Source organism: Maniola hyperantus, chromosome 22 (genome assembly GCF_902806685.2).
Source record: "Maniola hyperantus chromosome 22, iAphHyp1.2, whole genome shotgun sequence".
Classification (NCBI taxonomy): domain Eukaryota; kingdom Metazoa; phylum Arthropoda; class Insecta; order Lepidoptera; family Nymphalidae; genus Maniola; species Maniola hyperantus.
In genome coordinates this window covers 7,255,429-7,275,408 of record NC_048557.2, presented here as the reverse complement: position 1 = coordinate 7,275,408, position 19,980 = coordinate 7,255,429, and the positions used below count along the sequence as shown (strand labels likewise).

At 41.5% G+C, this 19,980-nt stretch overlaps 1 protein-coding gene across 1 annotated transcript in view; it reads left to right on the top strand.

Annotated features, from left to right (window-relative positions):
* The window catches only part of msps (msps cytoskeleton-associated protein 5), a 48,987-nt gene that overhangs the window by 14,031 nt on the left and 14,976 nt on the right, over positions 1 to 19,980 (top strand). The window contains exons 7-27 of the mRNA XM_034980772.2: positions 686 to 880; positions 2,867 to 3,047; positions 3,275 to 3,408; positions 3,717 to 3,852; positions 5,552 to 5,686; positions 7,020 to 7,227; positions 7,673 to 7,894; positions 8,067 to 8,304; positions 8,989 to 9,147; positions 9,506 to 9,725; positions 10,028 to 10,207; positions 11,184 to 11,353; positions 12,095 to 12,262; positions 13,024 to 13,141; positions 13,993 to 14,110; positions 14,554 to 14,791; positions 15,592 to 15,727; positions 16,345 to 16,538; positions 16,900 to 17,031; positions 18,262 to 18,356; positions 19,267 to 19,449. Of these exons, the coding sequence (XP_034836663.1) occupies positions 686 to 880; positions 2,867 to 3,047; positions 3,275 to 3,408; positions 3,717 to 3,852; positions 5,552 to 5,686; positions 7,020 to 7,227; positions 7,673 to 7,894; positions 8,067 to 8,304; positions 8,989 to 9,147; positions 9,506 to 9,725; positions 10,028 to 10,207; positions 11,184 to 11,353; positions 12,095 to 12,262; positions 13,024 to 13,141; positions 13,993 to 14,110; positions 14,554 to 14,791; positions 15,592 to 15,727; positions 16,345 to 16,538; positions 16,900 to 17,031; positions 18,262 to 18,356; positions 19,267 to 19,449 (3,560 nt within the window). The remainder of the gene's footprint in view (positions 1 to 685; positions 881 to 2,866; positions 3,048 to 3,274; positions 3,409 to 3,716; positions 3,853 to 5,551; positions 5,687 to 7,019; positions 7,228 to 7,672; positions 7,895 to 8,066; positions 8,305 to 8,988; positions 9,148 to 9,505; positions 9,726 to 10,027; positions 10,208 to 11,183; positions 11,354 to 12,094; positions 12,263 to 13,023; positions 13,142 to 13,992; positions 14,111 to 14,553; positions 14,792 to 15,591; positions 15,728 to 16,344; positions 16,539 to 16,899; positions 17,032 to 18,261; positions 18,357 to 19,266; positions 19,450 to 19,980) is intronic.

Sequence of the window (19,980 nt, the reverse complement as noted above, 5' to 3'; positions counted from 1 at the left end):
TTTATTGTGGGTTTCCTAATACAGGATGTAACCAGAACGCTAGCAAAAACGAATACGAAAAAATTCCTGTATTTTGTAAAAGTTTACGATATATTGCAAATAAACTATCTGACTGACGCTAGAGGTCAACGAACGTTGCGTAAGTAGGCCATTCGGAGTCAATGCCACGTCGTTGGTCGTCGCAGTTTTGAATGATATACATAAATGGTTATTGGTATTAGATTGTGTTTAGATAGTATTACAATGATGCTAAGATTTTGCTAGCGTTCTGGTTACATCCTGTATTTCCTTATAATTATATTTTGAAAACTAGACGTTTTTTATCATATGTAATGATAAAAAATTAAAGCTTTTGATCTATGGCACTAATTACTTGGTACTTTAAACGCCATCTTTTCGATAAAAGATGGCGGACTCAAAATGGCTGACCCGTTTGGCGGCCATTTTAAACACGGACAAATAAACGCGAATGTTATTTCAGTCCGAAAAAAGCACTGAACTTATCAAGTCCCGCTAAGTAAGTTAGAAGAAAATTTTACTTCAAAAATTAGGATTTAACAAATTGGTATTTTTAATTTGATGACGATCTTTGAAACCTAAGCTCCATCCAAAAAATAATCTGAGCCACTCAAGCCGCGGCTAAAGAAATTGTACACTAAAAAGCTACTTGCACTTGCACTTCCAGGTGATATCGAAAGACTCCAACGTGATGGTAGTGGCTCTGGGAGGGAAGTTATTAGGGATGGTGGCGAGTGGACTTCGCAATAAATTCCAGCCATACGCGACTGCCTGTGTCCAGGCCATACTGGAGAAGTTTAAAGAGAAGAAGACCAATGTAGTCACTGCATTGAGAGAAGCCATTGATGCTATTTACCCTTGTGTGAGTATCAAGTTTCCAACTTATAGTAGTTGCTATAGGAGGAAGGTGGCGAGTGGACTTGCCAATAAATTCCAGCCATACGCGACTGCCTGTGTCTACGCTATCCAGGTGGATGAAAATGTGGGCATCACTTAGTCACTACCCATATTAAAAATGCGAAAGTGTGTTTGTTTTTTGGTGTATTGTTGCTGGTGTATTGGTTTGTCTTTCAATCACGTCGCAAGGGATCGGCGTGATTTTATGCATGACCTGCCCTGTGTTGATCGTAATGTAATTGGCAGCAAATTCTGCCCCTTGATTGGTTGACTTTGCTGTTCACATTTTTCACAGCCAATCAAGGGGCAGAATTTGCTACCGATCACGATCATAATGATTACGTTTTTTACACAATCAGGGGGCTGAAGAGTGAATGGTAAATTTTTGTCCCCAAAATCAACGAGTTCCCACGGGGTTTTAAAAACCTAAATCCACGTGGACGAAGTCGCAGGCATCAGCTAGTCACTACCCCTATTATAAATGCGAAAGTGTGTTTGCTTGTTGGTTTTTCCTTCAATCACGTCGCAACGGAGCCACGGATCGACGTGATTTTTTGCATGGGTATAGTTTAAGACCTGGAGAGTGACATAGGCTACTTTTTATCCCGGAAAATCAAAGAGTTCCCACGGTATTTTTTAAACCTAAATCCACGTGGACGAAGTCGCAGACATCAGCTAGTTAACCATAAATATAAAGTCCCAATACCATTACAACAACGAGATTACACCTTGTACAATAATGACAACAAGATTTAAAAGTGTTATGTGAAACTATCCCATTAGTCCAATCAGCGAATCCCATTACGTGACATGGGGTTTACTAAGCGTGACCTCTCTTAAGTCGAATGACGTCCTTAAATACTAATTGTGCGTTAAGTAAAACCTATTAGGTGTATAAGATATAGGTCACTGGATAATGCCCGCGACTTCGTCCGCGTGGAAACACAAACTACACAAATTTCAAACCCCTATTTTACTTCCTTAGGGGTTGAGTTTTCAAAAAACCTTTCTCAGCGGATGTCTACTTCATACTAGCTATTTGCATGCCAAATTTCAGCCTGATCCATCCAGTAGTTTGAGCTGTGCATTGATAGATCAGTCAGTCAGTCAGTCAGTCACCTTTCCTATGGTTTTGTCCGAGATGCACACCTCAAACTGAGTGAAGGAAGACATTGTAAGTGAACCTGCTTGCCTGAGATTTCTCCATAATGTTTTCAAATTTGAAGTCTGCTAATCCACACTTAGCCAGTATGGTGAACTGTGACCCATGCACTTCTCATTCTGAGAGGAAATTCGTGTTCATTAGTAGGCCGGCGATGGGTCGACATGATGACACTATAGACTTATACATACATGACAAACCGGTTTTACTCACGTGTTTCGTCGACGTTAGCCAGACTAGTTTCGAACCCATCCGTTCCGTCCATCCGTATCATCCGTCTATAGTTTAAACTATAGACATTCGTATTGTCTTTCGCAGACAAATCTTTTTTTTTTAATATTTCAAAGCTATCTGCAATCAGTCATTGAATGGACTTTTATCAGATTGTTATGAGTGGATTCAGGGTTGCGAGAAGGTCACTCCATCGAGAAACTCTTCTCATAATGCTTTCGCTGGCCTTAGTGTGCACAAGACAGTTCTTCTATTGTGGCTCTTTTCAGCCTATTAACTCTGCTGCATGTGGTAAGTGACACTGCCAGACTATTTACATGGACTTCAAGCCTGGCCTTGTGTTTCTTAGCATTAATATTTATTTCTTCTTTGATTGTTGATTGACAGACAAATCTAGAAGCAATAATGGAAGACATGCAAGCAGCTTTCGACAGCAAGAATCCGTCCATAAAGGCGGAGAGTTCCTTGTTCCTTGCGCGGGCATTTTGTCACATACAGCCCGCGACGTTTGACAAGAAAATTGTTAACATAGACTCACATTCGTATTGTTTTTCGCAGACAAATCTAGAAGCAATAATGGAAGACATGCTAGCGGCATTCGACAACAAGAACCCGTCTATAAAGGCAGAGAGTTCCTTGTTCCTCGCGCGGGCATTGTGTCATACGCAGCCCGCGGCGTTTAACAAGAAACTTGTTAAGGCCTATGTGGCCGGGCTGCTGAAACTGCTTGAAAGTGCAGGTGAGACTGGATATTAAAAGTTTTTTGTCTCTGTAAGCTTTTGACATACTTTAAAACTGTTCCCTTCCTAATAACTTTGAAGAAAAACCATTATACCAAGTAAAAGTTATACTTTATTTGCTTTCATGATATGAGAAAAATTGTTTCCAAAAAAAGTAACCCAGTGTGCCTTTATTTTTCTTCAACCGCTGTAAAGATTACACTCATATATTTTTTTCTCAATTCAGATCCAGCTGTAAGAGATGCAGCGGCGGAGGCTCTGGGTACAGCAACAAAGCTGGTCGGAGAAAAGAACATCGCACCACACATTGGCAAATTGGACAACTTAAAAGAGCAGAAAATTAAAGAGTTTGCTGATAAGGTATATATGGTATTCTATATTTTTATGGTATTTTAAAAGTGGTGCTACTTAGATTATATAAATTCTCTAAAATAAGTCCATACTTCCGTACTAATATTATAAATGAGAAAGTGTCTGTCTGTCTGTTTGTCTGTTTGCCTGGCTGGCACCCCCTCATGTACTCTCCTATACTCTCCTACTCCTGCTCTCCTTACTCTATTCTCTTGCTCTATTTCTACTCTCCTGTAAGCTCTGTAATTTTGTTAACAATAAAGTTGTTTAAATTAAAAATCACAAGCCTAATATCACGATTTTCGATCATTATACAGGCTGAAATCAAAGTAAAAGTATCGGCTCCAAAGAAGGAAGCCAAACCAAAGTCAGCCACAACCGCGACGGGCAAAGGAGACGGCAAGTCTGCTGCCGGCTCCTCACAACCCAAACCTGTGAAAAGGCCAGTTACTGGTAAGTAAACTGCATCTTAATATTACAGTACTTTTATAAGTTATGCCGTTGTAGCCGTTAAATAGTCATCCCTGAACTTAACCGCAAGACGCGTCGCAATAGCATTTTTAGGTGTCAGTGGGGGCGCGCGACGTGAGGGAGTGAAACACACCAGCCCGCGCGCCGCGTCTCACCCCGAGTTCGCCATCTGCATTAGTGTGAGTGCTACATCCGTACACAATACACGAGCGCGTGGAACAATACGTGCGCGAGCTTGCACTCGCATCGTAGGTCAGACGCGACTATTTTAACTGCCGGGAACTATACCTGCGCAAAAATCTTATTTTTCAATGGCTCGAAAATATCTCGGCCAATCATAGCGCGTGTCCGTCCGCTATTGGTTGTTATCTACGGGCCATGTTTTGTACGCGCGAATTATGAGCGAGATAGTACAGTGTCTGTTGTTCTTGTGTTTAAAATCTAAACGTCAAGCAATAAGGTCTGTATTTTACTTGGTAATTTATACCAAGTGAAATACAGACCTTTTTGATCAGTGTTAGGACGTTGGTGCACTCATCCGTATTCGGTTCGTATCCGTGATTCATCGAAGTGGCCGTCATACAAATATGTACACATTCGATTCGTATTTTTACGGAATCCGTGATTATGATGATGATGATATGAGTGCCCTTAGGTTGCGCTTTTCTGTGCAAACGAATTTTGCCGATGCTTATAAAAGTGGTAATACTGTACAGTAGACATGTGTCCGCTATAGCTTAACTTAACTGAAAACCGCTGCCGTGCCTATAGCGTACCGTAGCGTTATTGTCGTAGCTAGCAACGGTTTTCAGTTATCATCTATGACGAACCACCTGACAACGCAACACTGCCAACTGGCAACTGACAATGCATTGTTTAGTTTTTTGGTAACTAGAAACGCAATAATTATGCCTTCTCTTTCTTTCTTTCACTGAAAGCTGAGAAGGAGCGGTTATTGGCTACCGGCTTAGTAACTAAGAACTTGGTAAACCAAAGCCGACCTTATCTCTATTACGCTAAGGCTTAACTGTACAAGTACTTGTCCATTACACTTTGATCTATCATTCTAAATACAGTTAGCCTTAGAGTAATAGAGATAAGGTCCTCTTTGGTTTATCAATCTTCATGAAATGTTTTTGGTTAACTGGACTGTGGCAAACTATTCGTGCAGGCGTCCACTATAGTTTGACCTATGTCAATGATCAAATTAAACTTTACTGCTATGAACTTAAGGTTGTGATTACTTCACGATATTCATGAAAGTAAAATTGGTTTTATTTTAGTGAATATGCGCGCGCTAGCTATACAGACGGTATTGATACGGCAGCTAGCTTAGTTACTACTACGGAAACCGCTGCGCGTTGCGCATATTAAATTAGTTGAAACACAACTCTGATACCGATATTCAGCAACGGTTAACAATATCGGTATTGAAACTAAGTAACTGTTGATTAACCGTTGCCGTAAATAGCCAATAACGCCCATCTTTACTGTACAGTACGCGGCCGAAAGTGATGTACATCGGACTTTAGAATGACATTTCAGAGCGTTTGTAGAGCGTTGTCTCTGTCACTCATACCCATATGACGCTTCTAAAGATAGATGTTCATCACTTTTGGCCGCGTACTGTACTCTATTAGATGATGCCGAAGCAGCCACTAAGTTATATTATTCTTTACAGCTGCAAAGAAATCAACAGCTGGTGGTAAGAAAGCGTCAGCGAGAGCTCAACCCAGCCCGCCTCGAGAACAAGAGCTATCACAGGAGGAGATAGATGCTAAAGCAGAGCAGTTGTTCCCAGAGGATGTTGTCAATGGTAAGCCTCTAAGACGTGTGACGTCACCATAAATTTAATATGGCGGATCAACTTTATTTGGACCCACCTAACTTTATTTATAACTTTATTGGTATCACCACCTTTTTTAACATGGGGAAATTCTCATGGATACCACCGCGATTGGGAAGGCGCGGTGTTTATGTCGGACTCGTACCGACTAAAATCCCACGGTGTTCCGTCTTGTCCATTGCTAGGCACAGGGACACGAATGTATTCAACTGTAACCCAGCTAACGGCACCCGCTAAAACAGGCCTAGCTCTGGGACTAAAAGAGGGTCCCCAACACAGTTTTAGGCTCGCTGGGAACAAAGCATATTAATCAACATTTTGCATCTTCTCCACTTTAAGTATATTTTTCATAGTTAATTTTCTTGTATTTCTTTTTTCTGTGTTTTTATAAATTGTATCTTATCAGTTAGTTAGTGCATATATTTATTTAAGAATTGTTGTGTACACATATTTAGGGTTACCGCTTAGATCTTAATCTATTGTTTTTTATTTTTATTTGGACCATTTATAGCTGAAACCTGTTTTGTGTGCCTTTATAATAAAATAAAATAAAATAAAGGCAAGCCTTGCCTTCCAACTCAAGGACCTATTCCCCCGCGGGCAACAGACCCCCTGTGCCTATTACCGGGATGTCCTATTCAAGGGGACAAGCGACGGTCATGCGCAGCTCGCCTGCGCCCGATTCTCCTGCGGCGCATGTGATATAAGTGCTCTCGGCTTCCTCTCGTAACCTCTCCGCTGCCTCCTTCTACGTCATTACTTCCTCGCTGAAGGAGACTATCGCTTTCCAAGCCCTCTCACTGTTCACCATGGAATTGCCCACGTTCAATGTGATGTCGAAATCGAAATTAAATAGTTAAAAACTCCTTATCTCAACACTTCATCATCATCAACCGATAGACGTCCACTGCTGGACATAGGTCTCTTGTAGGGACTTCCACACGCCACGGTCTTGCGCCGCCTGAATCCAGCGGCACCCTACGGCTCGTCTGATGTCGTCCGTCCACCTAGTGGGGGGGTCTTCCAACACTGCGTCTTCCAGTGCGAGGTCGCCATTCTAGCACCTTCGGACCCCAACGTCTATCGGTTTTACGAACGAACTATGTACCCTGCCCATTGCCATTTCAGCTTTGCAACCCGTTGAGCTACAACATTTAACACATAGTGAATAACTTAACCGTTACGTGTGGAAGTCCCTACAAGAGACCTATGTCCAGCAGTGGACGTCTATTGGTTGATGATGATGATGATGATGATGATGAATACCTTAAAGTTGTACTACTGAAAATGACTCTCTCATCAGGTCTTGGCGACGGCAACTGGAAGAACCGCTTGGTCGCAGTCCAGTCCTTCCACTCCACAGTCCAAGGCCTCACAACGGCAGACACATCGGCGCAAGTCTTATACCGCGTGCTGAACAAAAAACCTGGCCTCAAAGACACCAATGTACAAGTCCTGAAGGCCAGACTTGAGGCCTGTAAATATATTACAGAGAATTTCCCGGTTTCCACGTAAGTAATGTCTATATTTCAGTCCATGCCTCATCACAGTCCAGTGTATGACAAAATGGGAATTACACAGTTTCCTGATTGGATAAAAGGATCTCGCGCATACTTAGCCAATCAACAAGACTTATATAATGGACAAGCTTATGCTCGCGACTTCGTCCGCGTGGACTACACAAATTTCAAACCCCTATTTCACCCCTTAGGGGTTGAATTTTCAAAAATCCTTTCTTAGCGGATGCCTACGTCATAATAGCTAAACTGCATGCCAAATTTCAACCCGATCCGTCCAGTAGTTTGAGCTGTGCGTTGATAGATCAGACAGTCAGTCAGTCACGTTTTCCTTTTATATATTTAGATTTCGAAACCCAAAGTCGTGTCGTAGTCGTGTCAACATATTTCTGGAACTGGAACTTATCCCATCCCACATAACTAAAAAATATTCCAACAGGATAGCAGCAGATTTCGTGCTTCAAGATGTGGTAACAAAGCTGGCTGAAACCTCCTGCGCCACAATCTCGTCCGACTGCCTCACGTCCCTAGCGGAGGGCTGCGGGCTGGAACACGTGCTGAACGAGGGACTGACGTTTGCCATGGACTCGCAGAAGAACCCTAAAGTACAGGCTGAGATGTTCAACTGGATGGCTTGTGCTATCAAGGAGTTTGGGTTCACGTGAGTTTTTAATTTCATAAGTCAATTTTTAGATGCTTTAAGCCTTATTCGTCACTAACGACACTTGGGAAATCAATTTATGTAAAATCGTTTTAAAAATGTATATTTTTATAATTCTAGCATAATTATGAAAACTTAATTTCTTTTAACTAAATATTATCTTTATTTGTAGAATGAACGTCAAAACAGTAGTAATACACGCAAAAAAAGCGCTCGCGGCAACGAACCCCAACGTTCGTACCTCAACAATTAACTTCCTGGGCATACTCTCACTGTACGTGGGGCCATCCCTACTGAACCACTTCGACAGCGAAAAGGCGGCAACTAAACAACTGATTAGTTTTGAAATGGACAAGTATGCTAATAGCTCGCCGCCGACGCCGACGAGACAGTTGGGGACAGTCAGTAAGGTAGGTTTTTTACTGGGTGATTACTGAGTTTCTTGGTAAACCATCATTACGGATTCTGAACGGGTGGTAGAAACAGATCAAGTCGATGTTGGGGCCATCCCTATTGAACCACTTCGACAGCGAAAAGGCGGCAACTAAACAACTGATTAGCTTTGAAATGGACAAGTATGCTAATAGCTCGCCGCCGACGCCTACGAGACAGTTGGGGGACAGTCAGTAAGGTAGGTTTTATTTACTGAGTTTCTTGACAGTGCCATACGTTTGTTAGGAGTGATAAGCCAAGGATCCAATGCATAAACTTTATGTACGGACGTGCGGTGGTACGTGGCGTCGTCGTTGTCAGCCGGTGTCGTCACTTGGTGGGATGCGGTTGCGACGTGTTGAATTACCCAGAAATATGGATTTTATTACCATATTGACTATTATAGAGGGCTTAGGAGAAGTACACGCGCCGAACTTTAGGTCGCATAACGCGTCGTGTAATATGTCGCTTGCTATGCAAAGTACATTGAATGCGTTCTAGCCGAATTAATCGCCCAACGGAAGGTACGGCGCTACGCCGAACGCATCAGAAATTCAGTACATGTGTACATAGGTAACTTAAAAACATTGCGAGCGTATTGAACCGAACTTTCGGCAAGTGTGTCGCTACACTAAAAATCTCATCTTGTATAATATTTTTAGTCTGCCAGCAAAGGCTCGATGGGCGACGAGATCGAAGAGCCGTATGATGAGCCGATGGACGAGGAACCAGCGGTCGTGGAGGACAACAGACCGCGGACCGACATAGCACCGCTCATTACTGATTCATTAGTCGCTGAGATCAATGATAAGAACTGGAAGGTAATACTCAAGATCTCAAACAACATCCAATATCCCTAATACTATGCAGTCATAATTTTTTTAAGTCTTATGTTTATTTATTCAAATCACAGATTTGAATCATTTTATTTTGGCACGTTTTTCGTTTACATACTTTAATTTACTCATAGATGTGTGCTATAGAGTTGTCTCTGTCACTCATACCTGTATGACGTTTTGTCGGTCTCAACGACTGAGACAATGCTCTACAAATCTGCTATCTCCTTCTAAAGATCGATGTTCATCACTTTTAGCCGCGTACTGTACTCTATTAGATGATGCCTTCTAAAGGTCATCTACATCGTAACATCTCTTTCTATGTCACTTTATCCTATTGCAGGTCCGTAACGAAGCCCTAGACAAAGTAAAGGCTATAATCCAAAACTCGTCACCAATAAAGTCATCACTGGGTGAACTACCCGCGGCATTGAATGCCCGGCTGTTTGACTCAAACTCCAAGCTGGCGCAGAGTGCGTTACAGATTTGCGAGCTGCTTGCATCTGCGTTGGGACCAAAGTGCAAACAGCATATTAGGACTTTCTTCCCGCCATTTTTCCAAGGTAAAAGCTAAAACGTCAACTATTTATACTGAAATTACCTATTTTAGTATTTAGCTTTACTTTTTGTTGTACTATTTAGCTCAACGGTTAAAGAAGCGGACTAAAATCCGAGAGGTCGTCGGTTCAAAACCTACTTATTAAAAATATAATCAAGATAGAATATAATTATGACTATAGTATTAGTCCATATTCTTTATCTCCATAGCAATTTTAACTAATTGCATCATAGCAATCAGATCGATTGGTGTAAGTCCCGGAAAGACATATAAATAGAAAGATTTTTATTCAGGGTTTTTTTCCAGCGTTCGGCGACAGCAAGCAATGGATTCGCGTGGCAGCCGTATCTTGTGTGGAAGCGTGGTGCAAGGAAGTCGGTCCGCAGGCCGCCTTTGAAGGGGAAATGGTGTATGACGCCATTAAATCCGGCTCTCCCGTACTGAGAGCCTCACTGTTCCAGTGGGTAGCTGAGAAACTACTAATAAGTAAGAAATTGAACCTTTAGTATAGTAGATTCAGTATTAACTGACGCGTTTCCACTTGAATGTAAACAATAGGGGTAATAAACCAACCACTCATAGAGCCCATTAACTTTTAAAGGAGCCGGTTCAACCTTATATATTTTGTTGCAAACCAATCAGTGTTGATACTTTTGAATCCACCCGCCACGACTTAATCCTATTGTTATTGCTAATGACGGTCTTAAGTGGAAACACGCCAGGTAATACTGAATGCACTATACTTACAGGTTTTTTGATTTGATTGCAGAACTACCAAAATTATACCGAACAATCTATCGGTCCTGTATCACTAAGTGACTGTAGTTCAAACTGTAGTTAAGGTACGCTCATTTTACCTACCTTAAGGTAGGTAAGGTAGGTAATTGAAATTCCGCAATTCTAGGCAATTTAGTAAATTATGGCGTCACGACCACATGAAGCAATTTACTGCAATAACCAGCAATACCTGAAAATTTCAGCAATGTTATGCAAAATAATAGCCCCAGATTGCTCCAGATTTATCCATACGTCTTGCCGAACAACAACTGCTTTAAAAAATTGCCCCTGTAAGCGCACTATTACACCTAGAAATCTGAATTTTTGCACTGAGGTTTCCTTTTAATGTAGACAAGGAATGAGGCCGAATTTTCCGAAATCCCATGGGAGGGGAGAATAAATTCCACTCGAGTGAAGCCGAGGCGGGTAAGCTAGTATGTAATAAATGCATTGTTTATACATAATTAAAATTATACCTCTGTAATATATTATGACGAAAAAACACCAATAAAAAAAATTAAGTCACATTTCAGTTCAAGATTGCTCTATGTTCCTGTATAGTTTACTTAGATAAGTAATACTTATACTACTTACTAATACTTACTTATACTTAGATAAGTAAAACTGTATTTCGCTTTAAAAATTCCTGCCTTCTAAATATTGATCAATAATTTTTAATTTTCAGTACCACTAAAGGCGTTCCCGCGCGAAGAGTTATCAGTTTGCGTGCCGATACTGTTCGCGTGCCTCGAAGACAGGGCGGCCGACGTGCGCAAGGCGTCCGCAGACTGCGTGCTGCCATTCATGCTGCACCTCGGGTACGACGCGATGCACAAACAGGTGGACAAACTGAAGGTAATTGACATTCCGTGCCTCTCAGTCAGAGTTGCGTGCCATTACATCAGCATGCCGTGAAGACAGGGTGGCTGATGTGCGCAAAGCATCCGGAGACTGCGTGCTGTCGTTCATGCTGCACCTCGGGTATGAGGCGATGCACAAACAGGTGGACAAACTGAAGGTAAATAACATTCCGTGCCACTCGGTCAGTTGCGTACCATTACATCAGCGTGCCGTGAAGACAGGTTAGCCAATGTGCTCAAGGCATCCACAGACAGGTGAAGGTACTGAAGGTAAATAACATTCTGTGCGTCTCAGTCAGTTGCGTGTCGCGAAGACAGCGCGTGTCTACAGATTGTGTGCTGCCGTTCATGCTGCACCTCGGGTATGAGGCGTTGCACAAACAGGTGGACAAACTGAAGGTAAATAACATTCCGTGCCTCTCGGTCAGTTGCGTACCATTACATCAGCGTGCCGTGAAGACAGGTTGGCCAATGTGCTCAAGGCATCCACAGACAGGTGAAGGTACTGAAGGTAAATAACATTCTGTGCGTCTCAGTCAGTTGCGTGTCGCGAAGACAGCGCGTGTCTACAGATTGTGTGCTGCCGTTCATGCTGCACCTCGGGTACGATGCGATGCTCAGACAGGTGGACAGACTGAAGGTAAATGACATTCCGTGCCTCTCAGTCAGTTGCGCCATTTTTTTAATACCTAGTTTAGTTATTTTTGTAACCATTTTGTTCTTAATCTTTATTCAGCCCGGCTCCAAATCAGTGGTGCAAGCGGCGCTAGACAAGGCCCGTCCAAATCTACCGGTCCAGCCTTTGCCATCGAAAGCCAAGAAGGACGAGCCTAAAGGGGTCAAGTCGGCCGGCGCGTTAAAGAAAGAAGCTGAGAAGAAGGGAGGACCATCGGCTAAGGCAAAGGTATGTTTATTATCCGATCAGGGTTATGATAGTAACCTATTTACGGTTGAAATGCGTGGAAAGCCGTACTGAGCTTAGTATTGTGATCATTTTGTCTGTATGTTGTGTTGTGTACTGTGTTTGCGCTATGGTTCCAAATAAATGAGCATTTATTTATTTATTTATTTATTTATTACTAGATGATGCCCGCGACTTCGTCCGCGTGTATTTAGGTTTTTAAAAATCCTGTGGGAACTCTTCATTTTTCCGGGATAAAAAGTAGCCTATGTCCATCCTCGGGATGCAAGCTATATTTGTATCAAATTTCGTCAAAATCGGTTGAACGGTTGAGCCGTGAAAAGCTAGCAGACAGACAGACAGACAGACACACTTTCGCATTTATAATATTAGTATGGAGTATGGAAGTATGGATTATTATTAATCATTTATTAGTAAAAGTTTTTCGTCAAATAAATTGCTTCATGTTAAATCCAACATGGCCAGCATGACACAAAAATATGTAAAGAACTTAAGCACTCTAAAATTAATTAAATGGGGCACCTCTGCGAAATCGTCATCATCATCACGGGGCTCAACGCTTCTCAGAATGAGAAGCGTTTAGGCCATAGTCCGACACACTGGCCCAGTGCAGATTGGCATTTTTGAGAACATCATGGAGACTCAGATATACAGGTTTCCTCACAGAATCGAAGATGTAAGATGTCAGAATATGACTGAATTTTTTTGCTATAAGTTTGGTTAGATCAATTTTTTTTCTCCAGGTTGTAAAACCAACGTCTGCTTCGAGTCGCGGAAAGAAAGAGGACGACGATTTTACGCCGTTATTACCCAACAACAATGCCAAGAACCAACGTATTGTTGATGATCAGAAGCTGAAAGGTACGGAATTATTTATTACTAGCTTATGCCCGCGACTTCGTCCGCGTGGACTACACAAATTTCGAACCCCTATTTTACCCCCTTAGGGATTGAATTTTCAAAAATCCTTTTTTAGCGAATGTCTACGTTATAATAGCTATCTACAATTTATATGCCACATTTCAGCCCGATCTGTCCAGTAGTTTGAGCTGTGAGATGATAGATCAGACAGTCAGTCAGTCAGCACCAGAGTGAACTAGAGTGAGGCAGCTCTCGGTTTGATCCTGAATCTTGCTCGTTAGCTTAAATAACATAAGTTTCCAAATGTGGCTGAATGATATAGGTGATTTTACTTCTGAAGGTGAAGTCTTCTTATAATTTAGACTAGTTATCCAAATCGATAAAACCGATATTTACTAATGAATAAGTTGACTTATTCTTCATCATGATCAACTCATAACCGGCTCACTACAGAGCACGGGTCTCCTCTCAGAGTGAGAAGTGTTTTGGCCATAGTCTACCACGCTGGCCATGTGCAGATTTGTAGACTTCACACATATTTGAGAACATTATGGAGAACTCTCAGGCATGCAGGTCTCCTCACGATGTTTCCTTCACCGTTAAAGCAAGTGATATTTAATTAATTAAAACGCACATAACTCCGAAAAGTTAGAGGTGCGTGCCCGGGATCGAACCCCCGACCTCCGATTAGAAAGCGGATGTCCTGACCACTAGGCTATCACAGCTTCGACTTATTCTTAGACTTATATTTTTTACAAAGTCACTATGACTGACTATAAGCAGATTTACAAAGCCTGACTGACTGAGCCTAGAAATAACAAAAATCCTAATGAATAAATATTTAATTTTAGTTCTCAAATGGAACTTCACTACTCCTCGTGAAGAATTCTTCGAACTGCTCAAAGAGCAGATGAACAGCGCTGGTCTTAATAAGCAACTCGTGGCCAACATGTTCCATAGTGACTTCAGGTAATTCTTAAGTTTTAATGAGTTACACCCGAGTAAACTTTACTTGTGGTTGCGTCGTATACATGGCCATTGCGTAAATGTGCGTGCATGTTGGACCAATCAGTCACGAGCAAGTGCTCGCAAACGCACGCATTTCCTTATCTTACTTATACCGATACGACTTACACAAGCATGAGCCACTCGCCCTCGTGAAATACAAGTACTATAATTTCTGACATAATTCTGACATTTTTTGAAGATATTTTTTTCTGTTTTTCTGTATCAATGAAGAAAGAAAGAAGAAAGACAACTTTTTTATTTGATCATGTCACTATGAACACTACAATAAACCTTAAAACTAATTTAATTAACTACATAAACTTATAGGTATAAATATTCTAAATAAAGTGTCATAAGAAGATGCTGAATAAACCTTTGATCAATATTCATTGTTTCATTCATAGGTACCATTTGAAAGCCATAGAAGCTCTATCAGAAGACCTCCACGAGAATGGAACAGCTCTAATGGCAAACTTAGACCTTGTCCTCAAATGGCTGACCCTGAGGTTCTTCGACACGAATCCATCAGTAATCCTCAAAGGGTTGGAGTATCTCACTATAGTGTTCCAGTACCTGAGCGACAGTGACTATACTATGGCAGAGTATGAAGCCAATTGCTTCATACCTTATTTAGTTTTGAAGGTATGTGCTTACAACGCCAAATTAAATATATTAAATCAGTTAAATAATGCAATTGTTTAAAGTAATACTCGCATTACGGTATCATCATCATGATCAACCCATCACCGGCTCACTACAGAGCACAGGTCTGAACTCTCTCAGAGTGAGAAGGGTTTTGGCCGTAGTCTACCACGCTGGCCAAGTGCGGATTGGCAGACTTCACACTCCTTTGAGAACATTATGGAGAACTCTCAGGCATGCAGGTTTCCTCACGATGTTTTCCTTCACCGTTAAAGCAAGAGATATTTTAATTACTTAAAAACGCACATAACTCCGAAAAGTTAGAGGTGCCCGGGATCGAACCCCTCACCTCCGATTGGAAGGCGGTCGTCTTAACCACTAGGCTACCACAGCTTCCAGTATAGTACGGTATTATTAATTTGTTTACCAACAGATAGTATAATACCAGCCTTACATCTCTACTGAAAGCTGTGCGCTAAAATTCATAAAAATGGAATTTTGCTAAATATTCGATAAGTTATTCTTACTGAGACAACCAGCTGCTTGATTGCGGTAGAATGACAGCTACAATGTCACGATCGCAAGCACCTCTGATTGGTTGACGCTCGCTGACTATTGGCTATATTATGCATTGTTGCAACAAGAATCGCACAAATTTAGCCAATCAGAACCATTAAAATTGCAATAATGATTGATGCAGGTTTTACGAAATCGACCTACAGATTTGGTTTTTACAATTTCCCGATCATACAAATTTTATCGAAATTATGCCAGAATTCAAATAATTTACTTTTGTTTAGGTGGGAGACCCTAAAGATACAGTACGGAATGGGGTTAAAGCTCTTTTCAAACAAATATGTGTGGTGTACTCAGTTACCAAGCTGTTTGGATATCTGATGGAAGGATTGAAATCGAAGAATGCAAGACAGAGAGCTGGTACGTAGACATTTATAGCATTCGGTATTTGGACTGTCCGCCGTTTCGAATATAGTCTTTTCAGTAACGTAGTGTCGGTACACCCGCAAGCGCCCTTATCCTAATTCCTAATATAATATTATAAATGTGAAAGTGTGGATGTGGATGTTTGGATGTTTGTTACTCAATCACGCAAAAGCTACTGGACGGATTTGGCTGAAATTTGGAATGGAGATAGATTATACCCTGGATTAACACATAGGCTACTTTTTATCCCGGAAAATTAAAGAGTTCCCGCGGGGTTTTGAAAAACGTAAATCCACGCGGATGAAGTCGCTGGCATTTTTTTATTTAAAAAAATTAACTGCGTTTGTTAATAAATGTTTTTCTATTCTAAGAATAAAAAAGGATACTATTTTATGGTTATGGGAAGGAAATATGATTATAAACAACCAACACAAGTTAAAAGAAAAATATGAGTAGGTAGATTTCAAATTCTCCTGCGGGTGTATACTGCGCGGCTAACTTTGAAGTCGCGGCGGCACCTTTGACAAATTGCGGCACGTCGCAAGGCGGCGCGCCACAAAGGCGACCGTATCTAAGCGAACAGACATATATTGACTTTTGGTTACTTTTAGAATGCCTCGAATGCATCAATCATCTACTCGAGACGTACGGTTCGGCAGTGATGTCAGGCGGTGTGGGGGCATCTTTACGCGAGTTGGCTCGTCACATTGGAGATAGAGACAACGCAGTTCGCTCTGCCGCACTTAATTGCGTCACAAGCGCTTACTTCCTCGACGGGGAGAAAATTTACAAGATGATTGGTCAGGTGAAAAATGAATTGAAAATATTTTTTATTTAATTAAATTACTAATTGGTATAGTAAACTTTCTTTGAAAATTGAAAATACTAATTATTTGTTCATGAACACATTTTAATTCTTTTTCGTGATGTAACCACAAATTCGCGGTTTTTGGATTTGTCCCCTACATGTGCTATAAGACCAACCTACCTGCCAAATTTCATGATTCCAGGTCAACGGGAAGGACCCTCTAGGTTTCTTGATAGACAGACAGACAACGAATTGATCCTATAAGGGTTCCTTAGGTTTTTCCTTTTGAGGTACGGAACCCTAAAAAATAGTTAACCTATTGTTATTTACTTTATAAATAGCTAAAATGTTAATGCAGATATCAGACAAGGACCTCTCTCTGCTGGAAGAGCGAATCAAACGGGCGAGCAAAAGTCGCAGTGCGGACGATCGACGCTCTATGTTGGTGCCACTGTCTGCATCCGGGCGACCCATTCCGCAAGTACCCGAGGTAATTATTTTTAATGCATGTTTACAGCCGTACTCAGAGTAGATTAATCATTACTTAAGTTTAGTTAAAACGAGACAGAGCTATATATATCTGACATAAATCTGTCTCGTTTTAACTCAATCTTAGGTAACGATTAGCGACTCTGAGTACGGCTGATAGTGATAGATGTAAAAGCTAAACTAATGTTACGGGTTTTAACTAACGGATTATGAAATTTAAATTTTTGATGCTACAATTAATTTGAAAATCAAAAAATTACTGTTATCACAAAATTTCCATACCAAGTTTTAAGTTTTTTTTCTATCGGCAGTCCCCACTGACTGCCAATTTTTTTTTGTTTACAGTGATTAGGATTATGTAGGTATACTTTTAGGCCAGCAAAGAGTACATAAACTCGCCACAGACCTGTGGAGTCCTGAATGGGGTACCCCAAAGATACCGAAGCACCCAGCATTGAGAAGTGGTGGTTACATTTATGTAACTTGCTGACTTACTATACAGTATGACAAGGATCTTTTTGCAGTTGAATGACATTGACAGGGGGGGCGTAGTTGTTGAACAAAGACTGCCAGCAAATGAAATCTCCTCAATTTTAGGGAATATATTGATCTTAGTCTAGTCTATATCTTAGTGAAGAAACTTTTGAAAGCCAGGAATAGACGTAAGAAAGAAAACAATATGGAGAACAATTGGATTAGTAGTAGTAAGATGTACGAGTTACTAGCAAACACGTTACGACGTGTTTCGCGTGTTTGTAGCTGGCATGCGAGTCCCCCGTCCCACTTCCCCTCAAGGGGAAAAATCAAACGCCTTGCGATCTACTGGTATGCCATATATTGGCATGCGAGCTACTGGCAGAACCTCGATACACATCCTAGTAGCTCGTTCTTGCTTGTAACTGGCATGTTTTTGTGCGAGTAACTAGCATGTGTATCACGCGCTTAATCATATGTATACTACTAGGATTTATAATAATTCCAATCCAATCCATCAGCCTGTTTGCGTCCACTGCTGGACATAGGCCTTTCCAAGAGCACGCCACCAAACACGGTCCTCCGCCTTCCTCATCCACCCGCTCCCCACCACCTTACCGTAATCGGGAATAGCAGGGCTGCCGGGAACTGGGGGCCTTTGTCTGTTGGCGCTGCTTATTAGAAGTAATGCCCATACTGACCACGCTGGGCAGGCGGGTTGATCAGCGCAGGGCTGTAGGCCTAATAATAATTACAGGAAGTGAATGAGCGCGTTGTACCTGCAGAGCAAGCGCCGCCCGATGACTATGAAGAGGAAGAAATGGAGGAACAGCCACCTCCGCCGACTCAGATGTAAGTTACCATCATAAAGGACACATATGATATGGTTAAATATGGTTAAATACATACACTAGATGATACCCCGCGGGCACAGCTTCGTCCGTGTGTATTTAGGTTTTTAAAAAAAAATCGAGGGAACTCTTTATTGGAGCATAACATGTGTAATCTCATTACATCTCATCATACAAAAAACCGGCCAAGTGCGAGTCAGGCTCGCACAGTGAAGGTTCCGTACTGCAGTCGTATTTTTTCGACATTTTGCGCGATAATTCAAAAACTATGATGCATAAAAATAAATAAAAATCGGTTTTAGAATGCACAAATAAAGCACTTTCATATGATACCCCACTTAATATAGTTATCTTACTTCGAATATTGAAAATACTTATTATTAGTTCATGAGCACAATTTTATTTTATTTGTTTGATGTAACCCTAAATTCACGGTTTTCAGATTTTTCCCCTAAAGCCAGCTATAAGACCCACCTACCTGCCAAATTTCATGATTCTAGGTCAACGGAAAGTACCCTGTAGGTTTCTTGAAAGACAGACAGACAGACAGACAACAAAGTGATCCTATAAGGGTTCCGTTTTTCCTTTTGAGGTACGGAACCCTAAAAATTAAGAAAGAAAAATAGCGTTCTATTTTTGTAAGTCTTTCTGTCATTGGATTAGCTGTTATCGTTGTCGAACGTAATGTTCAGCCCCCTAATTGTGTAAGAATAACCATTTCATGGCTATGGCAATCGTCAAGAATTCTGCCCTTTGATTAGCTGTGAAAAAATGTAAACAGCGAATCAACCAATCAAAGGGCAGAATTTCTCGACGATTGCGATAGCCATGAAATGGTTATCCTTACACAATTGGGGGGCAGATCCCAGATTAGATTATTTAGATAGAATTACTTTACTTTGTTTTCACAGGATAATACCAGAGCCTAAAGTGATAAGCGGCCCCTTCGGACTGGATCCGGATTTGATCGCAAAGTTAGACGCCCAGGTGCCCGTTCGTCGCCCACTCGACATGCCGGAGCATGACCTCAAGTTCTTGGACGAACCTGTTCCAGCTACCACTGTGAGGACTGTCACTGCTCCTGTGAGATCTACGTAAGTTAATATATCATCTCAACATATCGCCGGTCCACTATTACAAATTTGCGCTCGGGCGGCCCAGACTTTTCCATACGTTTCGCCTTAAGCTGTGAGTGCATATTAAAATATCAATCTTTCATTGTTATACATGAAGCCACTTGAGCGACTGCTCAACTGACAATAGTTATTATTGACTGCTTAAGCGGTCTTGAGCAGTTGACAGCGACTGCTCGAGTAATCCCTGTTCAACGACCAATTGCCCATGTATGGCTGTTATAAGACATGACACTTCAATGAACCAAGAGCTTAATTTGGCAAAGTTGCCTTTGCAATTGTGCATTGTCTACATCTCCTGATGCTCCGGATTTGTGTGGTGGTGGTGCGTATTGCTTGCCTAGTGGCTGCTTTTTCCTGCATGGTAAGCAGTGGGAGGGCGGGCGGTGCATTTCGCATGCTGCATGTTGCATCATACAGATTCGACCTGTTTCAGCGGATTATAGCAAATTAAGCTTTTGGTTCATTGTATTATCATGGATTTCCGCAAAG